The sequence below is a fragment of the Aptenodytes patagonicus genome, chromosome 10 (genome assembly GCF_965638725.1).
Source record: "Aptenodytes patagonicus chromosome 10, bAptPat1.pri.cur, whole genome shotgun sequence".
Classification (NCBI taxonomy): Eukaryota; Metazoa; Chordata; class Aves; order Sphenisciformes; family Spheniscidae; genus Aptenodytes; species Aptenodytes patagonicus.
In genome coordinates this window covers 3,114,338-3,140,754 of record NC_134958.1, presented here as the reverse complement: position 1 = coordinate 3,140,754, position 26,417 = coordinate 3,114,338, and the positions used below count along the sequence as shown (strand labels likewise).

Here is a 26,417-nt window from a genome sequence, read left to right as displayed (position 1 = left end):
TTCAACTCTTAATTTCTGAGTTTAGCGTTAATATTTTGCTGTTAGAAATTATGCAGCGTGCTTGGTACGCTCCTCTGAGTCCACAAAAACATGGAGCAAACTGTCCTGTGAAGGGATTCTGGAAAAGGATTCCTCTGCGGTGAACTGAATTTTCTCTTTCTCTCTCAACATATTGTTCAATTGCTCAACAGACATTCGCTTGGAGAGTTGCTACCTGCAGCATGAAGATGAGCAATGCACCTCGCAAATACCGGGCCGGCACCGAATGGATGCTTGCTGCTGTTCAGTGGGGGCAGCGTGGGGCTTTGAGTGCGAGGAGTGTCCTCTGAAGGGATCACCTGAATTTGAAGCTCTTTGTCCAAGAGGATCTGGGTTCTCTACGAAGATAGAGATAACTGGGAAACCTTTCTCTAAAGGTATGTGATCCGTTCGTGGTTCATTGCCAGCAAATCCTGCTGGCTTTTCTTTTTACTCTTCCCTCAGACAATTCCGGTGGGTTTGAAGATTTCAGTGATAGTCAGGCACTTCACACACCTTAAGGCACATTTGAAAATCCAGTTAGATTTCATGGAAATTAAGGCCAGAATAAAACACAAGATAATTTAGTCTGAGTCACAGACCATTAAATACCATATAATACTGCAGCCTTAAAACACTAAATTTGTGTCTCTACTAGAGAGGTTAAATTGTGCCTGACTTTGCCTCTTGTGTTGCATCTAATGGCACCTCTGGCTGATGGAATAGCTTTGAAAACCTGGCACTTCATAGTACAAGAGCTGGAGAAAACTGAGCAGTCAGCTTTGGATGTATTGAAAGATAATCCTTCTTACCTTTGCAGGGTGCAATAACTTTAATTCTACTGTGGAGCAAGCAAGGGAGGGTGAATAATTTTGGGAATTGCTTGTGGAGCTACTTGGAGAAGTAGAGAAAAATGTTTCCAGGATGATAGCTCAAATCAGCAGAATTTAATTTACTGTAAACCAAGTCTCGTTATGACTGTTGTTGGTAAACTTCCAGCATTAAATGGGAATCACACAGTGACACCCTAGCATCATGTGCTGAAAGCCGTCTTTCCAGGGTTACCAGTGGGGTTAAGCTGGACAATGTCAGAAGCACAAATGGATGTTTATAAAGAAAGCCAGTTACCCCAAACCTAAACATTCTGAAGTCTGAAAGGAGGGGAAAATATATATGAATGACAATTGCTGTTGTTAGTTTCAGCCTTAGTTTTATAAACAGTTACTAAGCCATTAATTATCCATAAAGCAAAGTGACATGTGCTTTTATTTATGCTCGTTATGTTTTCTGTGACTCATGGAAGTCACTTTTTTTTTTTTCTCGGAAATCAGAAGACAGAGTGGTTCTTTTGGAAGCTCCCTTTGCCCTTGTAGGTTTGATCCGCTGTCCACTGAAATCTTACTGTTGACTTCAGTGAGCTGCAGATCAGATCCTGTGGGACAAAGGGGAGACTAATACCATTTTATGGCAGAAAGTGCTCTTGGCGGTTCCAGTGCAGAGTGTCTACATTGTTGGTTAGGTGGAAGTCAGTATCAGTTTATGTAGCGTGGTCTACAATTTTCCCCAAAGGAGGGGTCATTATCATGAGAAAGGATGAGCTCTGAAGTCGGCATTGTTCTTTCGTGCACTGTTTTTGTATGAAGTGATAACATCATATGTCCTTACTGTTTCATTTTTAGATATCAATGAATGTAAAATGGTCCCCAGTCTTTGTACCCATGGAAAATGCAGAAATACCATTGGCAGTTTTAAGTGTAGATGTGACAGTGGATTTGCCCTTGATTCTGAAGAGAGGAATTGCACAGGTAAACTGCATGGATGTATCTCTCATAATTTTGATTTGAAAAGGAAAAACTGAACTCCTTTGAAAATACTGTGAATGTGTTTTGTGTTACAGATATTGATGAATGCCGCATCTCTCCTGATCTTTGTGGCCAAGGCATCTGTGTCAATACTCCTGGAGACTTTGAATGTGAATGTTTTGAAGGCTATGAAAGTGGATTTATGATGATGAAAAACTGCATGGGTATGTTTTTTTTATAGACCATAGATGTGCAATAGTATGCTATGTGCTAGTATGCTATGCATGGTTTATTTGGGGGGGTTTTTTTTTGAAGGTTTGATTGTGCCTGGGTTTAGGTCCCTCTCATTTTGTGAGTCTTATTAAAGCTCACTTTAATTTGATTTCCACCCCAAATGTGAATTCGCTGCTTCTGCAGGATGCCAAAACGTAAATGAGCAAGGGTCAGGATTTTAGGATCTTAAATTTATCCTCACAATCCCCATTTTGCAAAGTGGGACACCATCCTGAACTTTGAAGTTAGAGTAGATTAAAATTTAGAATAAGGCTTTTTTGAATTTATTTTATTTTATTTTTTTAACTGCACTGTGGTGTAAGGGATGACTAGATGTAGGAAACGCTCCAGAGCCGATCTAGGCAGACGGTGCTGTGATGGGTAGCAGACTATGGGGAGGGATGGGCTGCCGCTGTGGCAGTGTTGGCCCCTGCAGTGATGCGCCTTCCCTTCTCCCCACAGACATCGACGAGTGTCAGCGCAATCCCCTTCTCTGCCGAGGCGGCACCTGCATCAACACAGAGGGAAGTTTTCGGTGCGATTGTCCTCCAGGCCATCAGATATCACCAAATATCTCTGCATGTATAGGTGAGACATGCAGACAAAATCAATATTGTGCACAGCTTTTCATACCGCTCTTGTGCTGCACATATATTTACAATGTTTGCTTTAGTATCGTTTTCATTCAGACCTAAAACGCGTTCCTCTTTTTCTTTTGCAACAGACATTAATGAATGCGACCTAAGCACCAGCCTGTGCCGAAACGGACATTGTGTCAACCTGATTGGAAAGTATCAGTGTGCTTGTGACCCCGGATATCAGTCCACACCTGACAAGTTATACTGTGTTGGTAAGGACAAAATCTACATGGGATCTCCAGCGAATAGGGAAGATAAAACACAAATAATTGTTTCATTTTTAGTAGTTGTATAAAGACATTTTTAACTGTGATTCAAAAATCTAGTACAGTCTGTCAAAATAGTATGCAAAAAACCCAAAATGTGCACATCCATTACTTGCGAAGAATGAATGAAATTATGGTAGTGCTACAGTTAACTGTGTAACAGCTTATTTTCTCTTGTAAATCAATCATGATGCATAAAACAACATACTATTTTAAATGGCCTAAGACTTCAGACTTTGATCATTAAGAGGGAATACCTTGTTAAATCCCGAGTTCTATGTTTTATTAAAAATCAGCATTCCTGACAGACCATGGAGTAGAATCATGTGGTTCAATTGATTTTTTTTTTTTCCTAATTTGATCTGTGATTGTCTCAAATATAGGGCCTTTCCAGTGACTGTTTCCTTAAAGCCACATTTTGTAAATGACATTTAGCTTAAATCACGTATTGTGCACGCTTTTATATGCATATATTTTATTATGTCACGGAAATACATGAAAAATCCACTGGCTTTAATTCTGCCTAGTAGATAATTTTTTCCCTTGATCCTTACAAAAACTTTGCCTTCATGTTACTGTAGTAACCCAACAGTGTTTTTTTTATATGTAGAAAGAGAACTGCAGAGGTATTTCTATATGCCGTCAGATAACATCATCTCTTTCCCTCTCTGGTTTGCCTGACATCCATCCCAATGCCTATATTTGCAAACCCTTGAATGTTGAAGGAGTGTGCAAATGTCAAGTGTAGATTCTGGATTGATGCTGTTCTGGAAAGCCGACTCAAAGTGTGTCCTTGAAATGTGCTTTCAAGTAAAAGGTATTGTGGGGTTTAACTGTGATTTCCTCCTTTTTAGATATCGATGAGTGCAGTATAATGAATGGTGGCTGTGAGAACTTCTGTACAAACTCGGAGGGCAGCTATGAATGTAGCTGTAAACAAGGCTTTGCACTCATGCCAGACCACAGGACATGCACTGGTAAGGGAGATTTTGGGAACTTTTCTGCCGGAAGGGTTTATTTCAATAGTTCAAAAATGGACCTTCTTTTTAAGATTAAAGCTATTGTAATAAATATACTGTTAAAAAAAAAAAAGTAATTAATGCATGGAAAGTGAAGTTCTTTTTCTAAAGTAAACATCTCCAAAGTATCAGAATTGGACAACTGCAGACTGAATCGCTTTGAAGGGAATTGATTCTTCATAATTTCAGAAAGCGTACAAGTTGATTCTAAGTTTGGTAACAAAAAGCTGTAATTTTTTCAGTAGGAGATAAATTTTCTCCCTTAAGGTATTATATTAGATAGAAATCCAAAATGTGTTGAAGTCAATGGAAAGAATCATCATAAACATAAGCCAAAATGCTCTGCATGTGTACTGTGTGGTTATGTTGGAGAGAGAATAGACAGAAATTCTAGAAAAGGAGCTGATTGCCCTGTTCTGTGGTTGTGTGGTAACTGCTCTTAAGCAAGCAAGAAAATTCCTATTTTTAATTCTTTGTTTAGTCAAATGCAAGTATGCTGCATTACTTCAAAACTGACTGACTTTCAGACAAACTGAAATCTGAATAGTATGAATCTTTCTTAGGAAACAGCTTTCTTGCGCTCTAAACAGGGTTTGCAAGAAAATTTTCAGAGCTCTGTAACATCTGGGTGTTCTCCTTTGGGAGTCTGGGAGTCATAATCCCAGTAAGTGAATTGTACTCGGTGATTTCCATATAGGTTACTGGAAAGATAATTCTACCCTACTCTTCCTTCTTGCTGCACAACCACTGGCCCGCTGAGGCATGTGAATATTTGCCAGCTATTTTCCAGTTCTATCCAAGAGCTCCTTGAAGAGCATGAGAAATATAATAGGGTTAATTCCTTGGAATAGATTTGCCTTTATAGTTGAACAAATGGAGAGTTTTCTATACTGAATTAATAGAGAGAGCTCACACTTAGAATTTGTAAATATTTATAGGCCTCTGACCAGGGTCTCAATTACCCTGAGGCCACTTGCTACCATTCCAAAGGATAAAAGAGCCTTAAAGCATAGTTAAATGTAGTTTGCCCCCTCATTGTAGTTCACACTGTCAGAAAGATGTAAAGATTAACATCTCCTGAAGAGATGTTAATTACCTATATAATATATAAATATCTGGTGAATATTCAAAATCTGCATGCTGAAGTTTTGCCTCTGCCCAACCTGAGTGAAAAATAAGAAAAAAATGTATTTTGTGCCATTTTCTGCTCATTGCACTGAATATCTGGTTTTACTGTGTTAGATGTTTGTGCATGGTACAAGATATAGTAGCACTGTGACCTGAGTATGTGAAACACCTATTTTACATTTTCAGTTTGCTCTCTGTGTGAACATGTCTTTTATCTTTAACATCACACAAAGCTGGAAGCCATTACAGAATATATTTCTTGATAATTGAGCTGGTAAGAATGCTGTTCAGTTCAGTAGTAGGTCAGGTTTGAATTGGTGAGGTTATGCATAAATAATCAGCTCAATTAGGAGAAACAACAGGTTCTTTGTCAGCTGATTTTCCCCCAACTGTGAAATCAGTACAGTGACAGGTTAGTAAATAAAGTTCTTTATTTCTGTCATTATTATCCCCATTTCTAGACCTTAATTTTGCATGTTAATTCAAATTCCATTCCAAATTAACATTTCCAGGCTAATGTCCGTGCCAACATTATTTGCTTGTTAAGATGAACAGGGACTGGTCAGCCTTCTTCCTTGCAGAAGTTGTGTATCCACACAAGCACTAGCTGCTAGAAATACAGAAGAGTAATGAACATAATATTTTAAGTTAAAGTGAGTTCATTTTCTGCAGCTGCATAATTACTGCAATCCACAATAGACTGGTCTGATAATGAGTTACACCCTTTCTCTTGGAGGGGGTTCCTGAATCTTGTCCTTTTTGTGCTGATTTTTTTCCCATGGTATCACTAGGCAGAGCTTCTGATTTTTGCTCTTGCTGGTCTACGTTGGTGCTGACACAGGGATATTCTAGGGATTTTTACAAGGAACACTAATATAACCCTAGGGACTCTGAAAGGTTCCAGACCTTAGCATGGCTGCATTAATATAATAAAGTGTCTGCTTCTGCAGCTTGGCCCCAATCAGTGATGGCCAATTTCATGAATTGAGAAAACAACTTACATGCTAGAGGATGTAACTATATGGCTGGCCTGGCCAGTCAGCTGAAATGCTAAAAAACCCCATAAAATCTCGTAGTGAAATAAACGTATGTACTGTAATTATTCCCGTCATGAGTTCAACTCTGTGTTTCCAGTTTGTCACCACCCTTGAGACCTGTAGAGGTATTCTGCATGTACGACGGCTTTTTTAAGCTCTGTAACGTCCGATATTTTTGTCACTGAATTTGACTTCAGAGCTTCCATTGACTTCAACAATGATGGACTGTATCCAAGAATCTCCAATTGTATGTGGCCATGTGGTATGACAAAGGTTCTGTATTTTTTTTTTTTCTGTCAGTGACTTTTTTACCTACAAAGTTTGTTCCTGTTCCCATTGGAGTCAGAGGGGAATGTTTGCCGCTGACTTTAGCTGGAGATGAGGGGCTTACTCATCAGGACAATTTTGCAATGTACCATTCAGTTATTTGCAAGGATTCAATCTTCATCATGTTTATCAGCGCATTAAAATGCTGGCCATGATTATAGTTAGTTGCGTTGCATAAAGGTAGCATATTTTAATCTGATTTTTCCCTGTAGATATTGACGAGTGTGAAGACAATCCTAACATCTGTGATGGAGGCCAGTGTACAAACATCCCAGGAGAATACAGATGTCTTTGCTATGATGGCTTCATGGCATCTGAAGACATGAAGACTTGCATAGGTAAGTGAAAGTACATATTTTCCAATCTGCATTAACTAGGGAAAAATTATTTATTACGGCACTATTTCCAAGTAGGCAGACAATGATATTTAATGAGTATTGCTCTCGTGCCCTAATTTTGGCCACCTGACCATAGGACCAGCCCCATTGCACAAACTACGTTTATCAAATGCAGATGTAATCTCTGTATATCCCTGTAGATTGGGATGCAAAACATGATCTTTGGGTCCTCTTCCAGTGAGGTTTTTATGCAGCTCAGATGAAAGAGTGCTTGCAGGAAGGAAGTGCTGGTGGATGACACTGTGGGAAATTTCTAGCAAGATAAATCACCAGTGCTGATTTAAACTTGTCTCTAAGAGAAAACTATGTGCAAGTGCTGTACTTTGGTAGAACAAAGTCATGAAACAGTGTATCTCCAAAACCAAATTTTCACATTTAAATTAAAAATCTGGAGCATATTTGAGGAGAAATGTTAGTACAAAACTACGTAATGTAGGCATGCATATTTAAATGTATATACACACGCATACATATACATAGAAAGCATCAATAAATGGTCATAGTCATTCTTTGGATAACATGCTGAATCTTAGCCTCTATTTTTAAGGAAAGTTGGAATTAAAGGTATGTTAATACAGATATGGTAATACAGCAGTGTTAAACCAGATCTCGAAATGTACACTAGGTATGGAATAACTAACCTAAGCAGTTTTCTCTTTGCATACGTAGACCATTTTTGTACCAAAACATCATATCTCAAGAGACTTTGCCAGTTACTTCCTAAGAATTTTATTTAATAAATCTTAATTCATGGGTTTTTTTAGATGTTAATGAGTGTGATCTGCATCCAAACATCTGTCTGAGTGGAACCTGTGAGAATACAAAAGGCTCATTTATCTGTCATTGTGATATGGGGTATTCAGGCAAGAAAGGCACAACCGGTTGCACAGGTATGTTTTAAAGTTTAATTACTAACTTTCAGTTAAACTTGTGAGTCTGCATGCCATTTTTGCTGGTGTTCAAAACCACCTCTCTCTGTGCTTCTTTTCACTTATTTGTGCTAAATATTGTATCTCTTATCCAAATTTGCTGAGCTTGTGTTCTGCTGAACTTCAGTGGCACAGCATTCAGTGGCACTTGCCGCTTCTGCTGAAATGAGTGACAAAATGTCCACTGGGAACAAAACTGGGCTTATTACTGCATTGTTGTTGGTCTAAGAGAACAGAAAATGCCATTGCCTCTAACTCGACAGACTCCTGAGGACCTCAGTGCATTTGGATTAGTGAATTGTATACTATGCATGCAAATAACAGGTATCTGTTCCAAGCGTTATTTTGGCAAACACGGATGGCTTGAAATATGTGCTAAAATATATTTTCAGTTTTTGCAAAGTGGCAACAATACAGCTACTCAACTACATTATATCAGCAAAATCAGAATTTGCATTATTTCGTGTATTGCCAGCAAACAGAAATGAGACTCGAATATACAGGCTCCGAGGGCATGATATTAATAATCCTAGTGCCGGTATCTCAAGCCAAGGTGTTGAGAGTCTTAGGCTTTGCCCAAATATGAATGCAAACATATGTTTAATATAATTTTTAATGTAGACTTAGGGTAAACACATTTCTGGCAATGTCTTTGAGACAAACTTTTATTCTTAGTCTGCCCTTATTGTACAGAGTTAATAATATACTTCTGTAAGTGCCCCAAATATATGAAGCTGTTTTTTTACAGCTCTCATAGAACAATCTGAGAGCTGAAGCTGTACTTTGCATATTGGACCGTGGACGAGTAGTTGTGCATTAGTAACAGCTGCCTTTGACTTACATATGAACTGATCTAAATCCAAGAAATCCCTAATTGTACCCTGTAGACCAACATTTCAGTGTTCTTTGTTTCTGTGCTAAATTATATGAAGATCTCCAGTACTCTAGACCTGAAAATCCTCGTGCTGATCAGTTACACATGGCGCAGCTATCACTCCCAGCGTAACGAGTGATGGTCAGGAGCAGTCAGGGAGGATGAAGCAACTAGTAGAAGGCAAAAGACGGAGAAAGGTCATGGAGGCAGGGGAGGAATCTGAGGTACGGCTTCCGGGGAAGTGCCTGGAAATAGCCACCATTCTGGCAGCATGTGACACAGGGTAGTGGCAAATGTCCCAAGCAATACTTTTTTTGTTAAGGGAGAGGCAGGGAAATCCCTCCCTCCTGGTCCCAGCCAAGCCCAGCCCTCTGGAGGGACGCTGTCTGCCATGTGGGCTCTTCCCACCGCCTTGCACGTCTTTATCTTTCCCTCAACCCATCCTCTGCTGCTTTTGGCTATATGCCAGTGTCCCAGGGAGGATGGCACTCTCAAGGAAAACCACCAGGACGCCTTAATTACAACAGATGCTGTAGAGGGGCTTAGTAATTTGAAAGCAGCCAGTGGTCTAAGACAAAAAGGTGAAGTTATCAGTTATGCTGATACAGCTGAGACGGGACCATACTCAAATCGCCAAATCTTTTGGATTTAAATAAGAAAGGGGAGGAAGCAGAGCAGGAACTTTCTAGGTTAGTTTCATGCTGAAGAAACTGTGTGGATGCAGGTCCCATTGTGACTACAGTGTGCAGATTCTCACATTCTGGTTTTTAAAAAACCTGATTTACTGGTGGAGACCTTTGAATTCCCCACCTCACGTTTGCACAGTATTAGAGCAGAGCTGAAGTTCCCAGGCTGAGGTACTGCAGACCATGAGAGCATCCTTCAAGACTTCTTCTGGAGGGACCTTGCCAACAGCACCTCGACCCCAGGTTTCAATTCTTGTTTTACAGATAGATCAAAAGCATCCACAGTTTTTAGGAACTCCTGTGGAAAAAAAATTACAAAAATGTGTACAACGCTTTGAATGGGAGGTCCTCTGTTTCACAAGAACAACTAAATAACGTCCTCTGGGTTCCATTACAGTTTTGTCTAAATATTTCAGCTCCCTTGTCATTACTGATTGTTTCCATTTTAACAAATAAACATGTTTTTTTTCCCCCAATCATTTAACAGTATTCAGAATCCACCCACTGACTTACATTCCCATCCCACACAGATGTTAGTTCCCCCCCTCCTTGGTTCTCATTAAGAATGTGGACAGAGTTTAGTAACAAAAATACAATTTAAAAAAAAATTATGCAAAAATATACATTGTAGATGCAGGTTTCCTAGGCAAAGTGCTACGAATGGTTTAATTCCCATTCACAAGGCAAACTGTGGCAAGACTGACATAAGGCAATTGATTTGAGATTTTTCTAGGCAGGCAATGGTACGTAGCCACTAGAGAGAAGATTGCAAAGTTTTCCCCTATCCCGGTTCCAGATTGCCCAGCTTTATGACACATATCGTGCCTCTGCTTTTTCTGTCAATAAAGTATACATGTACTTGTGCAGAGATGAAATCCTGTATTGGCACTTGCATTTGTGTTTTGTGATTCATCACCACTCTGGAGTATTGCCTGTAAATTTGCAATATTTCACTGTTGATGTAGAGCCTTAGATTTACTTGCTCTGGTATTTTCAAAGAGGAACAAATTCTTCTCTGACTCTCTCCCGTCCATCCTTGCCAGTTACGGCTGTGTGCGCAGACCTCCTGTTTGCTCCTGATGGAACTGTGCTTGCACAGGCTTAGGGCGCTCTTCACAAAGTCAAACCAAACGAGGTGAACTTGGGGGCAGAAGTTGCCCAAGATGGTCATCAGATCAAAAATAAATGTGCTTTAAAAGTCAGCTGGATTTCTCCACCGCAGGCTCAGGGAGTTGGAGGGCTGAGACCAGGCTCTGACTCTGCAAGGGCCACGCTGGTGCCATTTGGAGAAAGGCTGGTGCAGTATGTTCAGCTGCGGCCTTGGTGTGGGGTGTGAGGTTAGAGAGTCTGGTCTTGAACATTACTTGCTGTCATCCAGTAATAATGGTGATAGTGGATAAAGGAGGAGTGAGTGCACGCTGCATTCTTGCATGGCTGATGATAACGTAGTTAGAAAGAGAAGGACACCTGATATGGTGAAAGGAAGAGATGAGCCCTGTCATTTGCCCTCAGAAATAGGTCCATAATGTTTTCTGACTTGTACAATGTGCTTGCCTCTCTCCCCTGCCTTTGGCTTCTGGCCACTAATAATACACTGTGTTTCAGTCTTGATGGCACAAGAGAGTTCTGGTATCAGTGAAACAAATACATTTCCCCTTATGAATCTGGGAGCTGGCTGTGTCAGGCCAAATACCAGAAGATAATAATATTAAGATGCTGCCCGCCAAATGGGGGTATTACAGAAGGAGCGTATTGTGAGTAGGCGTCTGTCCAGCAATAACATGCTGCACCCCAGGCTGATGACGTAAAGATGGATGGCAGGCAAGAACTGAACTGCCCCATGTGAAACTCCAAGAGGTGCTTACGGTGCAGTATGCTGAATAAAATCCAAGAGTGATTCCAAAAGAGAAAACAATTTTACAGGTACAGAGATCAGAATAGGGGAATTTTTCCATATATTTTTCTACTTGTGTGAGCGCTAAGTTGAAATTCACAGTCTTCTCCCTCTGAAAAGCCTTCCCTTTTACCTACCTGATTACATGGGCAGCGACCCAGGAGGAGGAAATGCCTTGTGACTTCCACCAGACGACTGGCCCTGTGGGAATCGGGCCCAGGCTTGAAACACCAGTGAAACATCAGTGTGATAAAATGCACAGCTACACAGAGAGTGCCAAAAAAATTTAAAAGTCAGAAAATGCTTAAGGGATTTGCATAATTGCTGACAAACAGTACTGATTTATAGGCAGAGACTGAATTAAATTCACACTTTGCTAAGAATCCTTATAGACTGTTGAAGCCCCAATGAAACTTAACAGAAAACGTAGATGGTACACGGAGTACCTTGAGGGTTTCATGCCCTGTGATGAACGTGTGAATTTTTGTGGGTTAATGTTCACTCTCATTCTGTTCAAATGCAGAGGAATGACTTGGGTGTTTCCAGAGTATAGGTGAGAATACAGTGACTTATCCCCATGCTCCTCTCTGGCAGAGTTTAATGATCCACTTCCAGACTGCGTAGAGATGCGCTGTGCAGATACTGGCTAGTCTTTTCTTTCCTTTGGTTGCCACGTTTGCAAGCATAGTGCCAACGTGACAGGTATATATGATGTGTATTTTCGCTGCACGTTTACAGCCCTAAAAACTTGTGCCTCTGTGATTTATGGGAGAGACGCTTTATTAATTGCCAAAAGCTTGAGAGAAAAAATATTTGTCCAGAGAAAAGAACTGAAGGAGCCAACAAAATAGGGTGACTGACAGTTTTTTTCCCCAGAGTGCTCGGGATTGTTATGATGTCAGATCCGCATATTATTTATCATGCGTATTCTCATCTGTTGTAGGCAGACAACTCCCTTAGTATTAATGGGAGTTGTGCAATTACAAAGCTGAGAACATGTGTGCAGCAGGACTGGGGCACAATGGGACCGGCTGAGGATGCAGTGTCAGTCTCGGATTGGAATGTCTTTATTTTCCTTGGCTTGTCACGACCTCGTACTGGAGGCAGAAGGAGAAGGTTGATATAAATCAGTGACTCACTCCTTTACTCTTTAGTGAAAATCCCCCTGAAGTCAATGGGAATAGGCCATCATTGTGTGAAACCCTGACTTGAGTAGTGTCCTCCTGTGTGCTCTTTGGGTCATGATACCTTTACTCAGACTGAGTAATGCCTTTCTCTTCAAACAATTATACGAAAATAGTTGGAGTATTTGAAGAGTGTAGTACTGTTTGTACTGCCATGCAGACAGCACAATCTGGACTCTTCCTCTTAGTAAAGTTATTTATGTTGAGTTAATTTTTCCCCTACAGAGCTCAACTTCTCCTTTTTGTTTCATTCTGTGAAGCCATAATTCAATACTTATGGCAACATAAATCCATATTAAGCTCCAGTATAAGCAGGCATAAATTCCATTGATTTCACTGCCCCGTTTACACAGGACTCTGTTTGGTCTGAGATCTCTTTTGTCTTGGAAATAATTGCAATGCAATAAATTTAGGCTTATAACTCAGCTGTGCAATGAAAGGAGAGAATAGGGATTATAGCAAAGCAACACCTGAGTTAAATGCAGATAGCTTGGAAAATAAGTAAAATCTGGGATGAAGCCTGTGATGGTATTTTATATGCCTTAATCAGCTTTCATTCAAGGATATGAAAACCTTTCCATGCATCAATGAAATAAGCCCTGCGATGTCCTTGTAAAGGTAGATGGTATTAGAAAATATATTTTGCATTCCCTATTTGATCTTTACCCAGGCAGAAAGCATTGAATTCTATTGATTTTTTTTTTTTCCTGGAAAAAAGCTGAAAAGGATTTCAAGATTTTGTTCAAAGCAAGTGGAATGGCATTTCAGTGGATGATCTCTGAGAAGGTTGATCCCCTGATAAATACCCATGTTTGGATATAGATTTGTGCTCACAACTTTCATCCCGCAGAAGATTCCAAGCTTTTCAGTGTGTGTGTCAAACGGCTGACAGGGGAACAAGTGTCCAGTGCAAGGGCACCAGTGTCACGGTGCTGCTGTTCCACTGAGAGATGTTAATGGGGGCTCTCGGGTGCAAAGCGTTAGCGGGTCAGTGCGAGGTGGGTTGGGATGGAGTCCACAGTCACTTTATGTAGAGTGGAAAATTTGTTTTAGATTGCCTTAAATTTGAGCCTGAGCGTGACTTCATTGTGGTGTAGCTGTTGCATGCAAGTTTCTGTTTGTGTTTGCTGGTGGTTTAAAAGAATTCTTGGCAGAAATCTCTCCACTGATGATGTTTTTTGTGTTGTTTTGTTGTGCTCTGCAGGGTATAAGGGAGCATGTGATTGTATGTTTCAAAGCATCAAATAATCAAATACAGCGCAATCTTAATGTTAGCAGTGGTTTAACAGTTTGGGTTTTAAAATCATGTAAAGGTTGAAATACAGAGTGTTTGCCTCAGCTTTTTTATGTCAATGCATACTGTAGCTGACCTCTCAAAATTCCTTCTAGTCTTTTCCTTCAGTCCAAGCCAAAATGAGGGGTTTTTTTCCTGACCACCCTCAAGATTTTTGACAGACACTAGTTTCCTGTTTAGGGTGATGTTATCTTCGTATGAGTTTCTGCACATGCTAAAGGCAAATATGCTCTGAGATTATCTGCTCCTGACCCTTTTTTTAAGTTTTAAAAAGTTAAGTGTCCATTTGCATGTTTTCAGGCTTGTTGGTGCAGTCAACATTCATTAATAGTAGATTCCAGCTGCCGGATTTAGATCTATAGCTAGACTTCAGCATTCAGATTATGGGAATACTCATGTCTGGGGTTTTGATTCAGAGTGATGCCTCATTTAGAAAGAAACCCAGAAAAGTAAGTTTGGATGCAAGTCCACTATACAGACTTTAAAAAACAGCGAAACAAAACAAACGAAACAGTGGGTTTGGGTAATTTCTGGACTTGACTTTTTAATTGTAGGATGACAGACATATATTGTCCGCTTCTCAGAGTCACGTGTAGCCTGTGTGAAAAGACAAAATATATGTAGAGGGCATAGAGAAAGGACACAGAGCCTTTTGTCTAAAGAAGGGTGGGCAGAAAAACCTAAGAAAGGGTTACGAAGGAAATGGTTAAGATGGTACCTGGACACTTTCCCCAGTGGCTTCACTCTCTTGCCCTCTTTAAAGATGTAAATGTTTTTAGGTACAATGGTAGGGAAACTGAAGTCTGTGGTTTTGGGGCTGAGAACCCCAAAGGTTGTTAGATGGTTGATGGCTGATGCCTTGTCTTAATCATCTTCTCGAGAGGGGTCTGAGCTGGGTTTTTGTGTGTGGAATCATGCAGAGTTTGTGAGCTTGTTTTCCCTTTCCATCAGCTATTGTACAGAATGAGGTGATTTGGCTTACTGCAACAGCAAAGGCACCTGGGAGGGCTGAAAAAATTGGTATAAATATTAAGTGGTTTGATGTGAATTCTAGATAATTTACATCCTGCATGGAAGTAAAGCACAGTTAGAGAGAGCTCGGTTACAGAAAACACTGTAAAATCCATAGCTCAGATGTGTAAGAAAATTCCTGCCAGTTTTGTTTTAGTTACCAGTAGTAATTTCTGAAAACTTTGCCTTTGAGTTTATACATTCTCCAAGTACTTATATGGGGCATTAATATTGTTTTGTGACAAGGAAGAATGGAGTTCAGTTTGTTTCTTTCTGTCTATACATTTTGTCATTGCCAGAGAATGCCCAAGAATGAAAATAAGGTGAAAATAGCAAGTACTGAAATAGAATATGCTGGCATGAATGCATATGGTGAAGATTGGATGACTTTCTGCCTGGTGTCTCCAAGGATGCTGACTTTTTTCCACTGCATTAGATTTCCTGAGTTCTTAATAAACTGCATGCCTGATGAGCTTTGTGTCCATCAGCTGTCACGTTAAATACAGTGGTACAGCCCGTCCTCCCACCTTCCACACAGTCTCTGGCAAAGCAGAACCTGGCTTTGTTAACTGCCTAGGGGTAATCCTAGGAAGAGTTTGCAGGTGATGCCCAGCTGGTGTTCATCGGCATCCTTGCAGATATGGTGCGGGCTGTGGAGTGCTGCATTCCAGGAGGCCCTGGGCAGCAGAGTTGCCTTTTAGCAAACCATGCAACGTAGAGCCACCCGAGTCCCTCTCTTGGGAGTCCAGGATGGGCAGATGGGAAAGCTGTCCTCTTTCCCTCAGTCATGTTAAGGTATGGTCGAGATGCAAGCCAGTGCATTGTAGTGGTATCTCTCTATTGTCAGGGGAGCACAGGTCTTCACACCAGCACTTAGTCATCAAATCTGACCCACAACCTATTGCAAAGCTGCTTGACAAACACACATCCCAGGGTGCTGAACACCTGCAGTGGTAATCTTTATGGATGCTAGTCCTCTTCTTCCCAAAGGCTGTGTGGCCTCACATTCTTTCGGAGCATACCAGTTAGAAAAAGAAGGGAAACCTGAGTTACTGTTTTCCTCCTTGAATATAAAAGTTACCAGGCTTTGGAGTGAACTGCAGAAGTACAGCTTTATATGCCTATCAGAAAAATAGATAGTAGGGCGCAGCACGTGCTTGAAATATGCTACATGCTTCTTTGCTTTGCTTTGTTGTGATTTTATTTCTCTTCTGCTTCATTTTTAAATGTCTTGTTATAAAGAAATGCCGGGCTTGCTTTCATGTTCACGTTGTCTTTCTTGAGAAATTCCAGTATCAGTTGTCTGGATGTGAGAAAGTTTGATCCATGAGCTCTTCAAACATCTTTCTGTTTTTACAGATATCAATGAGTGTGAAATTGGAGCCCATAACTGCGATAGACACGCCATATGTACAAACACAGCAGGAAGTTTCAAATGTAGCTGCAGCCCTGGCTGGATTGGAAATGGTATCAAGTGCACAGGTGAGGGTCATACGCATTTCTATTTATTTGTAAGGTCAGACCAAAACTGGGTCCTAGCAATTCTGAAAAAAACAATACCACACCTACAAATTGAGAAGACAAATGGTTATCAAGCTTGTTAGGGCGATTTGACATGTCTGTTGGAGGACAAATTCTCCGCCACAGTAACTGTGAAATCAGCATTATCTCATGTTTGCCTTGTGAGATGGTCAAAACAGACTGGACCATGGAGAGAGATGCTGTGTCCTTGAGGGCAGCTGATGGGAGGCAGTGAGAGGTCTCCTGGTGCTCCCCGTGAAAACAAGATACAGGTCTTAGTTTTGAGAGTGCCCTGCAGCTTCCTGATTCACAGATACCTTGTCAGACTTCTTTGTTGGGCACAGCTAATAAGCTGTGCCTACTTTTCCAGTCAGATGACCCCAAATAAGTGTAGGTTTTATTATGGAAGATTATTTAAAGTAGAGCTTCTGTGTGCCATATGCTATTTAAAGTTTGTATTCATGGTGTGTTTTTTTTAACTAATGTTGCTTTTTTCTTTTCTTTTTTTTTTTTTCTTTTTTATTATTTTAAAGATCTGGATGAGTGCTCCAATGGAACCCACATGTGCAGCCCACATGCTGACTGCAAGAATACAATGGGCTCTTACCGCTGCCTGTGTAAAGAAGGTTATACTGGGGATGGCTTCACTTGTACAGGTGAGCTTTCTTAGGGGAGCGTTGGATGACCTCCAGTGGTCCCTTGCAACCTAAGTTAGTCTACGATTCAATACAGAAAAATAGCTTTTAAACCTTTGAAATTATTCTCTAATATGTCATCTTTCATTGTCTTCTACTTCACTTAAGTTGCCATAACTTGAAAGAAATACTGTGTATTATACCTAGTCTAAAGCAGTCACTTTTTTCACTTGATAAAATGCAAGTTTTCATTGAGCTTTTCATGTTAGTTGGAGTGGGTGGCAAAATTGTTAAAACAATGCTTGATCATGTAATTTGGCTAGTTAGTAAACCAGTCCATTGGCTACCCACCTTAATATTTAAATAATAGGGCACACGCATTAAAATTACTTCATAAAATTGCCTAAAAATGCTTGTTCTTTCCACAAGTGAGTGTGTGCTCTCTGCCCTCTTTACTGCATCATCCTGAGAGATGGTGTCAGGATGCAGTGCTGACATGTAGAATGATGGAAGTAGCTGCTTCTGAAACCTCATTTTATAAACTGTAAATGTGATTATAAAACATTGCTAGAGAGATGTTTCCCACCCACACTTCAGTCTTCTGGTTTGAAGAACAGATTAGCTTATGTAAGCTTAGTCATCAGGAGCCCTGCTATTTCACTAAGGATATTAGTGTTGCTGGTGATGCTGCATGGAGGGTGACCCTGTTTGGAGTAAAGCCATGTGATAGACAGCTGGTGGGCCAGGTTTTCAGCTGGTGCAAATCAGCAGCACTCTATCAACTACAGCAGGTTTTTATGGCATCTGAGAATCTGGCTCAGCAGGTTTAAGGCTGAATTTGAATCTTTCCAAATTGTAAATGGACCCTGGGATTCTGTTTACTTCTCTCCGTATAATTTACTCTTGAATCAGATTTAGCTTCCTTAGTGGCCTTCATAACCCAGTGCTTTTTGTTACTTTCCCATATGATGATTTCCAGGAGTCTATAAACTACATCTTTCAAATGGAGTGCTTATGGAGTGTCTGCATTAAGTAGAACTTTTTTTTTTTTTAATTTGGAAACTTTGTTGTTCATGGATTCAGGAGGTGGCTGGGACTCAAACTAGGGCATGCAAGTGTTCTGTAAGCCCTCTGCCAAAGCGTGCAGCATTCACCCTGGTAGGTACTACCTTTGATTTGCCAGCCGGGGGCTTTTACAAGCTCACACTGCCAGCCAGACTCTGTTGTAACAAGTAGGGTGTTATTGTGATGTATAAAATTTCAGCTAGAGAGTAAAGGCCACAATCTATCTGAAGGGCAGCGTAGTCCAGTAGCAAGGCTGTTTTTCTCATCCACTGTTAACCTGCAGTTTAATTTTGATCAAGTTATTTTCACCTCAGTGCCACCTTTTGTCAGTGTTTTGTATGTTTGGCGTGGAGACCGCCTATTACCATACGTTTGCTCATTACACAGTAAACCTCTTTTTTCAATTGCTGCCTCTAGGCTTTGCTGTAATAGAAACAATAGCTATAATAAAATTCACGTGCTCATTCTGAGTCTGAATTTGACCCTGTGTACTGCCTCCAACTGTTAGTAACTGTAGCTGCTTTAGGAGTCTGTGCCTCTCTCTGATTATCCTTTTGATCAGAAGCTGTATTTCAACATGTCGGAAACATACCAAGCTGTTACATGTAATAGCCTCTGCACATAACTAGATTGCAGTTTCTTCTGCAAGTGTTCAGACCTAACAGGATAATTAAAATCCTTGGAACACTGCATGCTTCAGCTGAAACAAATGTCGGTGAGAAAACCATGTTTACTGTAAACCTGCAATTTCTCTTCCTTTTACAGACCTCGATGAATGCTCAGAAAACTTGAATCTCTGTGAAAATGGGCAGTGCCTCAATGCCCCTGGAGGATATCGCTGTGAATGTGATATGGGATTTTTGCCAAGTCCAGATGGGAAAGCATGTGAAGGTAATTCTCTGTAAGCTTTAAACAACACTCAACAAATTCTGCCTTAATAATATTTTATGTTTGAAAAATTTTACAATTGGTTCCAGTTGTGGTTGTATTGAGAACTGCATGAAAATTGTCAATAGTAGTTGCTTTTTTCCAGTTTATACATTTATTATGGGCCTCTAGGTGTTCATCTACATATTGTATATAGAGAGAACAGCTTTTTGGAGCCTATCTTACGACATACTATTTGTGGGTCTGATTGGTGATCCAAATGGCACTGTCAGCTGCCATTTCATCTTGGTCATTTGTACCCAGTTCTTCATTTTATTCATAACAGTTAAACAGAAAAAGTTGTTACTTTGCCTTGGTGTATATGAGGCTGAAAAACACTGATTTGGTAGCTAATACAGTGAACATGCTTTGAAGGCTTCTGTGAGGTGCAGAATCAGAGTCTGAAGCCTTGCAGAAAGTTTATACAACCACCAAAAAAAAAAAATCCCATGAGTTATTTGTTCAGTTTTGAAAGTGAGTTGTCAGTTAACTGTTTACAACTCATTCATAAGAGCTTTGCATATGCAAAGATTCACAAAAATCAAATAATAAACATGTTACCAACATGACTAAGGTCATATATTTGATTGTAGCATTTGAAATCCTCAGTTGATAAAGAGCTAATCAGAAGCAGCCGTATCATCTGACATAGTAATAACTCATAGTAACTGGTATTTGATGGAGTTCGTAAGTACCTCACTATAAATAGGATTTTTTCCCCTGAGAAGTGTTCTGTGTATTTCTTTAGTAATCTACCAAGAGAAACAATTTGAGAGTGAATTTTTATGTAAACTAATACAATATTAGGTTTCATAATGTTTCATGAAACAATTTACTTTCAAACCTTTTAGCTAACTTTAAATAGCTTATAAAGAGGCTAGCTCCTGTTGCTAAAACAGACTTTCCTTGGTGTCTCAGATGTGTACACTAACTGCAGTATTTTAAGGTCCTTCGTAAACACACACTTTTTTATTGTATCAAATTGATTGTTCTTTGTGCAGCGCATACGGCATTCAGTAAATACTGAATCAGATGCAATGATTTGGACAAAAGGCACAGACGTGAGCTCTGCTTGCCAAACTTGAGATCTGTCAAATGCAGAAACCTGAAGATGAGCGTCAAGTTCATTTTGGGCACAAGCTTTTCCTTTGCTGATGCCCAGCTTTCTGCAGATGACTGCTGATTTAGAATAAACTTCATTTTTTAAAGCGTATCTCCTGCCATGTTTAATTTTGCTACTTGTCAGATTAGCCCGCTAATAAGCTCAGATGGTTTCTGGCATGGCTTCCAGAGACACTGGAAAAAGCCTTTTGCCCAAAACCAAAAGGTTATGGATTAGGTTCCTTAGGCTCCAAACGTAAATCTCGCATGTTATTTTTTCTGGTCTTACACAGTGTGCAGGAGCAGTTGGCTTCCAGATCCATGTTTTCTGAACCTTTTTGCAGTTCTCTGTCTATATCTTAAAAAGATAAGGAAACCTTGTATTTTTCCTGTCCTGTTCCTCTATCAGATATTGATGAGTGCTCACTTCCTAACATCTGTGTCTACGGTACTTGTCATAACCTCCCTGGACTTTTCCGATGCGAGTGTGAAGTGGGCTACGAGTTGGACAGAAGTGGTGGTAACTGCACAGGTAAAGATAATTTTGAACCACAGGCTTTTTAATTTTCTGTTAGTGTCGTGGTCAGCTCCTTAGGAAATTCTTTTAAAAAGCTATACAAATCAGACTGGATATAAGAAAATATAGACTTCCCTACTGTATAACACAGGATTCTCCTCCTCGCCTTTTCTTCGCTCCTGTTTCCCCTTCTTTGCCCACCTCTGATATCCCATTGGCTTAAGAGAAGAAGGAGAAAAACAGAGCGGAGATAACGCCTCTGTCCATCCACATCTCCCAGGCGGAGATGTGTTGTGCCTTGTAGTTTCCATTCACAGTACTGGATGGTAAGCTGTGACCTTGCCATGTATTTTTCCCTTAAGTATTTTTTTTAGTACTTTATGTGAATTTTAGTTCATAGATTGGTTTTCCAGGAAAAACATTTCCCCACCCCCATGAAATGATGAATTCATCTCAGACTACTGTTCCTCTAAAAGTGTGTATGTTTGGGTTTTTTTTAGTTTTCTGGAGATCAGTATCTCATAACTAATGCATTTGTGGTGGTCAGCATATGGTACCTGATATATCGATGGTTTGCACTGTCCTGGAGTATTTGCTTACCACGTGCTGTTTTTTTCTTGCAGATGTTAATGAATGTGCAGATCCCACAACCTGCATTAGTGGCACGTGTGTCAATACTGCTGGTAGTTACACCTGTGAGTGCCCTCCTGATTTCGAGCTGAATCCCACCCGAGTTGGATGCGTTGGTAAGGGACCACTCCTTATGTTATTTACAAGTGAGGTTGCATAGAGGGGCTGCAAGGCTAACTGCTTAGGAATAAAGTCCCAGGTCATGGAAAAGGACCGGAACAGGCTCTCCAACTCCCACCCCCCTGGCTTAGAAGTTGTAATAGTGCAGCGGGAGTATGTCCAGAGTGATGTAGCATGCCAGCAGTGCCCAGCTGCCAGAACCTACCCCTTGGGGCTTGTTACAGCTGTCCACAATTTACAGCAGGCATGAGACAATTTTAAATTTCAACAAGCTTAAACCAACATCCAGCTGGCCCCAAGATGGCAGGCGAATGAAGTTGCGGCATAAAGCCACCCATGCTCTTGGAGCATTGAGTGCAGCTTGGCTAGGTGCGGCTTCATGACCAATGGAAGTGCTCTTGTATTAGGCTCCAACTGCTTAGTAATCCTCTGACGTTTTTTGGCTTTTGTTTGTTTAAGAGGGCGTAGGGATACTCCTCAAATTCAAATGTGTTTGGAATTCCTGACGTTTAGTAGATACTTTCATGCTTGTTAACCTCAAGGAGAAGAGAAAGCAGTGGGTTTCTGGAACTGGAAGGATGTATAAATGCGGGTGAAAATGTGAATAAAAATGAGAAAAGGCCTGGCTGAACTGCCCTTGGTCATGCTGAATAAATTCCCTACTTAGTGAGAAGTCCAGCAAAGCCAAGAGGTGGGGCACCACTGTCCTATCTAAGTGGGAAAAGCTGGGCCCTCCTGGACAGCACGAGTTACTTTCTTTGGCTGTCCTACAAGAAATGAGTCATCTGAAGGTATCCCTTATCCTGAGGTGATGTGTTGTGTTTTTCCCTCTCGTAAGATGTGTTTGTCATTATGTGCGTTCTGCATAGATACACGATCTGGCAACTGTTACCTGGACATTAAAACTCGTGGAGATAACGGTGGCACCTTCTGCAGCAATGAGATCGGAGTGGGTGTTTCCAAGGCCTCCTGTTGCTGCTCCCTGGGCAAAGCTTGGGGAGTTCCCTGTGAACATTGCCCACTTGTGAACACAAGTAAGTCAGCTTTCCTGGGTTAAACACAACAATACAATGCATTTGTTGGATTTTTTTCTAATTTAGCCAGGTAACTAAAATACCGGTGTAATCACTTACTGTGTACATGCAGGGGACAGGTTTCCACCGGTCTTAACCAAAAACTTTACTAGTCTTTCAAAAAGATTGTTTAGTCAGAATATTATTATCACTTCTGAGCAAGTTTGCTGTTACACAAAAAATTACATTATGAAATGGAACAGCAGTTGGATGTTACAGAGTAAAACCTAATGTTTATATATGGTTATTTTATTACTTTACATTTAAATTACCTGTAATAATCTGATTACTTTAAAAAAATAATTGTGCTGAAAATGTTTCTGCTATTTTAAGTTCATAAATCTATTTTGTTTTCAGCTGAGTATAAGGTTCTTTGCCCTGGAGGGGAAGGATTCCGACCAAACCCTATTACAGTTATATTAGAGGGTAATATTTACATTTTCCTATATTTACACGTCTAAAATTAAGAAGCTCTTCAGTGAGTGTTGTTTTTCATGGAAGAGCATGAATGAAATGTTTGTGGTTTTGTTTGAACAGATATTGATGAATGTCAAGAACTGCCTGGACTTTGCCAAGGAGGAAAATGTATTAATACATTTGGTAGCTTCCAGTGTCAGTGTCCATCAGGGTACTATTTGAATGAGGAGACTCGAGTGTGCGATGGTACGTAGCCTTCACTTAACTAGTCTTCTGCTTTTATTCTTAAAAAATGATGACAGATCAATATGCAGAAGAATTAATCTGTCCTTGAAAAGGAACATAACCAGACCAAGCAGTGTAAAGATAAGGGTGGGAAAATTGGAGCAAGTTGAAGTCTTGCATTGAGAGAGAGAAAATTCCTTCTTGACCATGTTGAAATATATGGAAATTTTTGTTTGAAATAATCAGATTTTCATCCAAACCAGAAAACCAAACAAACTTTCTTTAAGTAAAACATAATTTACTAACCAGCCATAAAAAATAGCTGTTTGGTAATGGGTAATGAATAAGCAGTCAGGTAAAGAGCAAACTTGCCCCACGAGTCTGCTGGGCTGGTTACAGTGTGTCCATGCCTTTTTTTTCCACTGCTTATTTTCTATCCTGCTGATCTCAATCTCCAATTGAAAATATTGGTTGTACTGCAAAACATTTTCCTTCCCCTAGCACAGTCAGTAGCACATGTTCATCACGTTACATTAAACTGTCAGGTTGTACTGGATACAAAACTTGAAGCAACCCATCAAGTCCTTAAATTTCCCATTGCCCAGGCTGTTTTCAGCCTTCCAGACTGTTAATAATGTTAATATAGTGCCTATGATGTGCCAAGCACTGCAGAAATACAAAAGGTTCAGGTCCTAAATTAAGGCTGAACCGAAGAGCTTCATCCATATTGTGCTTACGTAGCTCAACAAATGTTAAAGAGGAAATCTACCTCTATATTTTTCCTTAGTGGTGTGTCAAAGATACTTCAAAATGGTAAGGCTAATGAAATCCTTTTGAACTTTTAGGAACTGCGGTGTTTTGGGGGAGGTGTTGTGTTTGAGTTTGGTTGGGGTTTTTTAAACAAAGGTTAAAGTCTCCTGATGAAGTAAGCATGACATCTTGTGTTGGGAAAGTTGCTGACTTTCCCCAGTCAAACCGACCCGAACCATCCAATTAGTCTGTTTTAGCATCATTTCTTATTGGGATGGGCACTCCCCAGAGAACAGCTTTGGTTCTTGTCCAGATCTGGGAATCCAGAATGGATGAGATCCTCAAATATTATTTTTGTGCAACAGGTGCAAAGACCAAATTGCTGTCTCTGAGCTGCCTAGACATATTAGAGTTCCCGTCTTCGCATCACAGCCAGGCTTTCCATGGCCACCTGTGCCACTACTTCCTTCTCTGTGTGGGCTTCGCTCCACCATGACCTCGCTCAGAGTCCCTTCAACTCTCCTCCACCAGTACCTTCCTACCTCAGACGTTACTGAGACATTTTCGTTCTCAAAAGCACAATGAGAAAGCTTCTGTGGCCACTCACTGTTTTTTTTGTTCTCTTCTAGATGTGAATGAGTGTGATACGCCTGGCATTTGTGGACCTGGCACATGTTACAATACTGTTGGGAACTACACCTGCATCTGTCCTCCTGATTACATGCAAGTCAATGGAGGAAACAACTGCATGGGTAGGGGTTGGGGGTTTTTTTAAAGCTTTATCTTAGTGCTTTGGGCCAGGGCTTTACCGGGCACAAATCAGAACTATTTCTCTGAACCTAGTTATACAAGAATTAACTAAATGAAAGATCAAGCTTCTTTCATTAATTTTATTAAATAAAGGAAGGCAGATCGCTTTTAATACAGGTCTTTCAGTACCTCATCAGAATTTCTCCTTTAATTTGATATTTTCTATGTTCATCCCTTCCAAGTTTCACTTCAGCTTTAAAAGCTTCTACATGTGAAACACTACTAAAACTACTCAGACTTCACAGAATGAAGTCACAAGCCGTGTACAGTTCTTAGGGGGAACCATAAACAAACTGATGTTTTTTCAGTGTTGGGCAAAAGGCCAACATTAAATCCTTTGAGTCTGATCAGTGTTACAGCCGTGTTTGTTGCTCTTGAATATTTGTATTGCAAACACTTTTTCATACTTTTAGAGTAATCCTCTAGGGACGAGCTGTTCTGTAGTATTCTACAGTGCTGCAGCATCTACTTGACAGGGGTTTCAAAAGCACATATTTGAAGCAGGTATCTCCTAAACCCTTCAGGTACATCATCTTCCATGAGTTGCTAATGCATTGGCCTGGGTTTTTCTTCATTTTCACAGATATGAGAAGAAGTCTGTGTTACAGAAATTACTATGCTGACAATCAGACCTGTGATGGTGAGCTGCTCTTTAATATGACCAAGAAAATGTGCTGCTGTTCCTACAACATTGGACGTGCGTGGAATAAGCCTTGTGAACAGTGTCCTATCCCGAGCACTGGTACATTTTTGCATTGCAAAGCTATTTGAAAGCCTTGGTAACATCGTAATTACTATTAGTGGATGTAACATTGTTAGAGATGCTATGTCTTTGTCTGCTCTTGTGTGTCTAAGATGAAGGGATTAATTACTTTTTTGGCCTGGAGGTGATCAGCCCTAGTCACAATGAAGGCATATGTGGAGTGGTTTGTGTTCATGCTGCTGGGCCATGCATCCTTTGTGACAGTTTCCCTATCTGGGAGACTTCATGCTCTATATTGGTTAATCTGTCTCTCTGCAAATGCTGCAAATGCTTGTTGGTCCAGTGTTGATCCACTTGGTCAGTGCTCCACTGACCAAGGTTTTATTGGCATTGCTCCAACAAATATGGTGTCTGCTGCACTGTGCCTCAACTGCTGATTGCCACAAAGGGCCTTTGTGGTAGTCATGGGTTTACAGAGGTATCTTGGTCTCCTCTGAGGATGATCTGTGTCAGGCAGCTGAATGTAAGATGTAGAAGTTTCTGGGCTAATTGTATGGGCATACGGGACTCCTCCACACTGGGTAAGACTCTGCAGAGTCGAGCCCAGGACATCCCACTCTGGTTTGAGGTGGATTGCTTCAAAAACAAACTTCCTAGACACTTACTTGAATAACTTCTGACTTACAGTTCAGGTTTTTAAAAGTCAGATCTGGACTGCAATGCACAGACATAAGCATATGCAAAGCAAAATCAGTATGTGATCCCAAGCCCTCTACATCTTTTTATTTGCTAATTTCAATGGCTTTTGAATAAGAACCCAAGTGCATACTAAGCACATCACATGGTGAGCCTCGGGGAAGGGTCTGAATACCTCTGTGTGCCCTGCAGGTGCTGAAAGAGTAGAAGATGAATTTTCTTGGGCAAAGGATGTAGTGAATTTTTGACTGTTGATTAATTCCAAATACTAGAATCGCTGCTTTGTTTTCCTGTTGCAGATGAATTCTCCACACTCTGTGGAAGTCAAAGGCCTGGCTTCTTCATTGACATTTATACAGGATTACCAGTTGGTGAGTTGTAATTTCTGTTTTGAACTAAATTCCATGCTACCTCTGCCCAGGGAAGAGGGAACGTTTGTTTTCCCAATT

General features: G+C 40.4%; 1 protein-coding gene across 2 annotated transcripts in view; it reads left to right on the top strand.

Moving 5' to 3' along the window:
* FBN1 (fibrillin 1) overlaps window positions 1-26,417 on the top strand; it is a 156,862-nt gene that overhangs the window by 99,058 nt on the left and 31,387 nt on the right. For both annotated transcript variants that reach the window (XM_076347809.1, XM_076347810.1), the window contains exons 24-42: window positions 192-416; window positions 1,698-1,823; window positions 1,916-2,044; window positions 2,556-2,681; window positions 2,818-2,943; window positions 3,852-3,974; window positions 6,721-6,846; window positions 7,671-7,796; window positions 16,138-16,260; window positions 16,833-16,955; window positions 18,765-18,890; window positions 20,437-20,559; window positions 21,168-21,290; window positions 22,164-22,328; window positions 22,725-22,793; window positions 22,905-23,030; window positions 24,389-24,511; window positions 25,153-25,311; window positions 26,268-26,339. In XM_076347809.1, the coding sequence (XP_076203924.1) occupies window positions 192-416; window positions 1,698-1,823; window positions 1,916-2,044; window positions 2,556-2,681; window positions 2,818-2,943; window positions 3,852-3,974; window positions 6,721-6,846; window positions 7,671-7,796; window positions 16,138-16,260; window positions 16,833-16,955; window positions 18,765-18,890; window positions 20,437-20,559; window positions 21,168-21,290; window positions 22,164-22,328; window positions 22,725-22,793; window positions 22,905-23,030; window positions 24,389-24,511; window positions 25,153-25,311; window positions 26,268-26,339 (2,439 nt within the window). The remainder of the gene's footprint in view (window positions 1-191; window positions 417-1,697; window positions 1,824-1,915; window positions 2,045-2,555; window positions 2,682-2,817; window positions 2,944-3,851; window positions 3,975-6,720; window positions 6,847-7,670; window positions 7,797-16,137; window positions 16,261-16,832; window positions 16,956-18,764; window positions 18,891-20,436; window positions 20,560-21,167; window positions 21,291-22,163; window positions 22,329-22,724; window positions 22,794-22,904; window positions 23,031-24,388; window positions 24,512-25,152; window positions 25,312-26,267; window positions 26,340-26,417) is intronic.